The sequence below is a fragment of the Colobus angolensis genome, unplaced genomic scaffold, assembly GCF_000951035.1.
Source record: "Colobus angolensis palliatus isolate OR3802 unplaced genomic scaffold, Cang.pa_1.0 Scaffold3, whole genome shotgun sequence".
Lineage (NCBI taxonomy): Eukaryota > Metazoa > Chordata > Mammalia > Primates > Cercopithecidae > Colobus > Colobus angolensis.
This window is the reverse complement of record NW_012116265.1, coordinates 26,619,501-26,625,911: the sequence shown is the minus strand read 5'-3', so window position 1 is coordinate 26,625,911 and position 6,411 is coordinate 26,619,501. Positions and strand designations below refer to the sequence as shown.

Below are 6,411 nucleotides of genomic sequence, written 5' to 3'. Positions count from 1 at the left end.
TTTCTTTCTTTCTTTTTCTTTCCTTCCTTCCTTCCTTCCTTCCTTCCTTCCTTCTTTCCTTCCCTCCCTCCCTCCCTCCCTCCCTCTTTCTTTCTTTCTTTCCTTCCTTCCTTCCTTCCTTCCTTCCTTCCTTCCTTCCTTCCTTCCTTCCTTCCTTCCTCCCTTCCTTTCTTCTGTCTCTCTCTCTCTTTTTTTTCAGGGTCTTACTCTGTTTCCCAGGCTGGAATGCACTGGCACAATCTTGGATCATAGCAGCCTCTAACTCCTGGGCTCAAGTGATCCTCCCACCTCAGCCTCCCTAGTAGCTGGAACTACAGATGCCCACCACTATGCCTGGCTAATTTTCTTATTTTTTGTAGTGAGGGTCTCGTTATGTTGGCCAGGCTGGTCTTGAACTCCTGGGCTCAAGTGATTCTTCCACCTCAGTCTTCCAAAGTGTTGGGTTACAGGCATAAGCCACTGCACCTGGCTGGCACAGAGGTTTCTAACCAGGCAGCATACACGATAGTAATAATAACATTTTGTAATACTATATATTCACAGCTGGATGTGGTGGCTCACACCTGTAATCCCAGCACCTTGGGAGGCCAAGGTGGGCAGACTGCTTGAGCTCAGGAGTTTGAGACCAGCCTGAGCAACGTGGCGAATGAACCCTATCTCTACAAAAAATACAAAAATTAGCCCGGCCTGGTGGTGCACACTTGTAGCCTCAGCTACTCAGCAGGCTGAGGTGGGAGGATGGCTTGAGTCCAGGAGGCAGAGGTTGCAGTGAGCTGTGATCACACCACAGCACTCCAGCCTGAGTGACAGAGCCAGACCCTGTCTCAGTAAAATAAAATAAAATAAAATAAAACAAAACAAAACTATGTATTCACTGAAGAAGGAAGTTCAGGTTTGTGGGTAGAATTGAATGCATTCCATTTTGGACATGCTAATAATTTTAGGTGCAGGTCAGCCTTGTGGTGAGTTCCAGGAGGTAGTCAAAAGGCAGATCTTGTGTGGGAAAGAGTTAAAGGCAGCAGTCAACACAACTGCTAAAGCTATGGGATTGTATGGGAGAATATGAGTGTCAAGAAGGAGTGGCTAGAACCTTGAGGAATTTGTCTTTAAGTGGGATGAAGAGAAAGCATAGGCAGAGAAGCGAATAATCTGTACAGGGGAAGGCACTCGATGCAGGACTGAGGGAAGAGGTTTGACAATGGTAGACTGGAGGGTAGGGTAGAGGAGGTGCTGAAGGAAGGGCTCCAGGCAGAAATAACAACATGCAGAATTAGTGAGCAGGAAAGCATTCCACCAAAGAAGCCATTCAGTAACCAGATATTGAATGAATTTGTTGTGGAAGAACTGAAAATTTCAGAGATAGGTCATTAACATTGTCACTGTGGAAGAAGAGAGGAAGGCCAGGAAAAGGCTGTTTCCTCTGGGGTTACTGTGACTATCGATATTTGGTTGCTTGGGTATTAAAAGAGTCTAATAGCCTTTGATCTACTTTGCTTAAGCTCCAGCCAAAGATATCTGGTAACCTTGGAGTGTCTCAGGTTTCTAAACACAGCGGTCATCTATCCTCGGTTTAGAGTGGGTGTTCCAGTTTTCTCTGTTGTGACATATCTTTGTGCTATGTCCACTACCAGGTGGTTTTCAGGTCTACTTAAATCATTACTGTTGCTTGTTTTTAGAGCTGTTTTTTTAATTTTTAAATTTATTATGGTATGGTATTTTAAGTTCTGAGATACATGTGCAGAACATGTAGGTTTGTTACATAGGTCTACATGTGCCATAGTGGTTTGCTGCACCTATCAACCCATCAACTAGGTTTTAAGCCCTGCACACATTAGGTATTTGTCTTAATGCTCTCCCTTTCCTTTCCCACCTCCCTACGGCAGGCCCCGTGTGTGATGTTTCCCTCTCTGTCTCCATGTGTTCTCATTGTTCAACTTCCACTTATGAGTGAGAACATGCGATGTTTGGTTTTCTGTTCCTGTGTTAGTTTGCTGAGAATGTTGGCTTCCAGCTTCATCCATGTATCTGCAAAGGACATGATTCTTTTTTATGGGTGCATGGTATTCCATGGTGTATATGTGCCACATTTTCTTTATCCAGTCTATCACTGATGGGCATTTGGGTTGGTTTCAAGTCTTTGCTATTATGAATAATGCTGCAGTAAATACATGTGTGCATGTCTCTTTACAGTAGAATGATTCATAATCCTTTGGGTATATACCCAGTAATGAGATTGCTTGGTCAAATGGCATTTCTGGTTCTAGGTCCTTAAGGAATAGACACACTGTCTTCCACAATGGTTGAACTAATTTACACTCCCACCAACAGTGTAAAACCATTCCTATTTCTCCACAGCCTCGCCAGCATCTGTTGTTTCCTGACTTTTTAATAATTGCCATTCTAACTGGCATGAGATGGCATCTCATTGTGGTTTTGATTTGCATTTCTCTAATGACCAGTGATGATGAACTTTTTTCGTATGTTTGTTGGCTGCATAAATGTCTTCTTTTGAGAAGTATCTGTTCATATCCTTTGCCCACTTTTTTTGATGGGGTTGTTTTTTTCTTGGAAATTTATTTAAGTTCCTTGTAGATTCTGGATATTAGACCTTTGTCAGATGAAGAGATTTAAAAAATTTTCTCCCATTCTGTAGGTTGCCTGTTCACTCTGATAGTGTCTTTTGCTGTGCAGAAGCTCTTTAGTCAGTACTCTACACATTCAGAGAAACTTCTCTACTAGCGAACTATAGAAATGATCCCTGGTCGGGCGCGGTGGCTCAAGCCTGTAATCCCAGCACTTTGGGAGGCCGAGAGGGGCGGATCACGAGGTCAGGAGATCGAGATCATCCTGGCTAACACGGTGAAACCCCGTCTCTACTAAAAATACAAAAAACTAGCTGGGCGAGGTGGCAGCGCCTGTAGTCCCAGCTACTCGGGAGGCTGAGGCAGGAGAATGGCGTGAACCCGGGAGGTGGAGCTTGTAGTGAGCTGAGATCCGGCCACTGCACTCCAGCCTGGGTGACAGAGCGAGACTCCGTCTCCAAAAAAAAAAAAAAAAAAAAAGAAATGTTTTTTTTTTTTTACATGAGAAATTGGATGAGGTCACGTTTCTGGGGAAAGGAGATAATGAACAGTGATGACACTGTCCATCGCTCAAGTATCATACTGCAAACATATGCCTGAAGTGGGTGGCAAGAGAACAGTTTAAGCTAAGTTTGAGTTCTGCTTTCCCCAAAGACCCTACACCTGGTTTCAAAGATTGACAATTTGGTCGATATTGAAAAGATATATAGAGCTTTTAAAATGACAAACAGCTTTTTAAAGAGTTTTAGAGGCTGGGGCACAGGGCCAGGGGAAGTGGCCCTATAATTCTAGCACTTTGGGAGGATGAGGCCGAAGGATTGCTTAAGCCCAGAAGTTCAAGACCAGCCTGGGCAACACAGTGAGATACTGTCTCTACAAAAAATAAAAAAATTAGCCAGGCCACTGCACTCCAGCCTGGGTGACAGAGCTAGAGCCTGTCTCAACAACAACAACAACAACAACAAAATTCACTAAAGAAGAAACCTTTCACCCATTGGACTAGCAAAGATCCAGAAAATTTGGTAACAGTTGGGGCAAGGGTATGGGAAAGCAGCTACTCTCTACAGTGCTGGTGGGAGAGTTAATTGCTACAACCTCTTTGGAAGGTAACTGGCAATATTTGTTAAATGCACCTATTCTCTGACCCACCAATTCTGGACAAGATAATTCAATGCAGTATAATCTGTAGTGGTGAAAGACGGCAACAACATAAAATGTACATCATTAGAAACTGGTTAAATAATTGTGGTATATCTTCACAGTGGAACAGTCATTAATATTTGTTTATGCATAAGTAGCTCTGGAACTATATGCTAGACACTGATAACAATGGTGGCCTCTGGGAGGGGACTGGGCTGGGTGGACAGGGTGGAAGGGACTTTTCACTTACCTTTTGTACCTTATAAATGTATTACCTATCTCTACCCATCCCCCAACTAAAGCAAAAAAAAAAAAGTTTTCTGATGGTAGAGGGTGCACTAATAGTTTTTAACACACAGGAAACGAGATAAATCCAAAGCAGAGTCATTAGTCATTATGGGGATTATTTAGAGTAAGTCTGAATTGAAGGCCATCTGATCTTCCCCACCCACCTTTTCTCTCCACAAGGAAAAAGGACAGGAAGGGTAGGCGCAAGACAGCACAAAGAAGTTACAAAGCCAAGAAACACGTTGATAGACACTTTATTGTGGCTTGTTTGTAGCAAAACATTCAACCCCTCAACATGGATATCTGTTTTGGTGGTTTTTCTGTTGGAGACTACAGCGTGGTGTTCAAAGGCTTTTAGCCTCATCTCATATCAGTCTAGTCAGTGGTTACCTATAATTTGATAGTTCAATGAGTTAGAGGAAAATGTCAGGAAAATCTGGTCTTATCCCGAATTAAGGGCTGCAAGATTTGTGACCCATTAGTATAAAGTGCTTATGTTCAGTGCAAAAAAGGCAGACTCAGAAGGGCAAGCAGATGCCAGAGAAGGACATTTCCTGGGAGATAGATACGTTCTATGACTCAAGGAAGGAAAAGCCAAACTTTAGCCCAAATGGATCTAGCAGTTTCCTTACGGTCTTTTTCCTCTCTAACAGGACCAAAACTTCTCATCTGACAGATGTCCATGAGTTGTTTATTTTACTACTAAAAATCTCGGTTCAGAGGGAAATCCACAGGGTTTCTAAGCACCAGAGACACTGACTTCAGCTTCCAGTTTCTGTTTGTCTTAGCATCATGGGTGGGACCAATAGGCTGAGCTCTGGCCAGTGAGAGGTTCAGAGCTGCAGAGCTTTCTTTAGGCCCCTCATTTGCAAATTGAAGTCACTGAGTATGACACACCTTTTCTCAAACACTGTCACATCTTGGGTGGGAAGACAAGCCAGTGCATATTAAAGAAGCACTTCACCTAGTTTTCCACCAACCGGATGTGACCTATTCATTATGCTCTCATTCTGACTCTGTCCAGAGGCCCAATTCCAAGCCAACCCTTGACTCCCTCTTCTAAGACAGAGAAAAGAAGCGCATTCCCTTCCCAATGACCCCACGTGTCTGCATATCCATCCCGTGGTCCTGAAGAGACTGAATGGAAGCAGGAGGGAAAAGGAAGCAGCTTCCTAACCAATTCAAGCAGCACGAACAGGACTGCAGCTCAAATAGGTAAAATCGAATCATTCAGTCCTACAATCCTGGCCACCATTTCTCTTCCCAGACCCTCAAAGAGAAAGTCACGTTCTCTCACCCACCAACTTTGCAGGAGGGACATTGACAAGAGGCAGCTCTGTGCCTGTGAGCATCCGCTCCCCACCGCTCCCCCTACCTGCCTCCCCTGTATCCCTGTTTGGATGGTGGCCTTTCTTTCCCCTCTGGATGAATGTGATGGAGACCCTCTTGCCCGTGTTAGCCTCACAGATCTGATCATTTATACATGTACCCACAGCTTTCAGATGCCTGCACCTGAAAACCCTTCTATTCAGACTACCTTCCAAAGACTCCAGGACTTCTTGTGCTTGGGAGAAGAGACACCTGGAAAACAGGTTTATTCCACAGGTAGCACTTGCCCCAAAGCCATCTCTGAATTTTGGAATGGGAAGGAAGGAAAAGAGGCAATCCTTTTGGTGTTGCTCTAATTCTCTGTAAAAGTCCTCTAGGTAAGAGGAGCTACTAAAGCACGTCCACAGGGAGGAGACTGTACAAACAGGACAACCCGGGTCAAGAACCAAAACGCAGGGAAGGTTTTCAGAGTGGCAAGTCTAAAGTAAAGTGCCTCTTTTCAATGGAGAAGAGTTTCATTTGTTCAGAAATGCTTGGGCGTAAACATTAGTGCACAGGAACATGCACGCGTGTGTGAACACACACTCACTCACTCTGAGGTAGAAAGAACTGGCCATCTCCAGACAAACACACATAGATTCCACAATTTTAGAGAAACATGGCACTTGCGTGAAAAGTCCTATACTTGCCTGAGAAGGCAAGTAGGGTTCAATCCAGCTCTTTCCAACCTAGGGCAGAGCCAGAGAAGTTCCACTCCACAGGAGGAAAGAGGTGGAGGGTATCGCCATCACTGCTATTGCCCAGCTCTCAGGTTATGTGTTCCTGGCCCCGCTGCCCAAGGTCACTTCCTGGAGCCTGAGCCATGGGCACCCCGGGGGTGGCTTGTCAGAAGCCACTGGGCACAGATGTCTTGCACTACTGCGTCCCCGCTGCTCTTGGCGGCCTGCTGCACCTGCTGGACGAGGGCTGTGGCCCGTGAGTGTTCTTGCTTCACAGCAATCAAGTAGGCAGAACGCAGCTTGCAACATATCAGGTAGGCCCGAACCTGGCAGCGTTATAAAAGAGACAGCGG

At 44.9% G+C, this 6,411-nt stretch overlaps 1 protein-coding gene across 2 annotated transcripts in view; it reads right to left on the bottom strand.

Moving 5' to 3' along the window:
* Window positions 1-4,246: 4,246 nt before the first annotated feature.
* ZFYVE26 (zinc finger, FYVE domain containing 26) overlaps window positions 4,247-6,411 on the bottom strand; it is a 66,967-nt gene continuing 64,802 nt past the window's right edge. For both annotated transcript variants that reach the window (XM_011949708.1, XM_011949709.1), the window contains exon 42: window positions 4,247-6,384. In XM_011949708.1, the coding sequence (XP_011805098.1) occupies window positions 6,181-6,384 (204 nt within the window). In that variant the 3' untranslated portion in view covers window positions 4,247-6,180. The remainder of the gene's footprint in view (window positions 6,385-6,411) is intronic.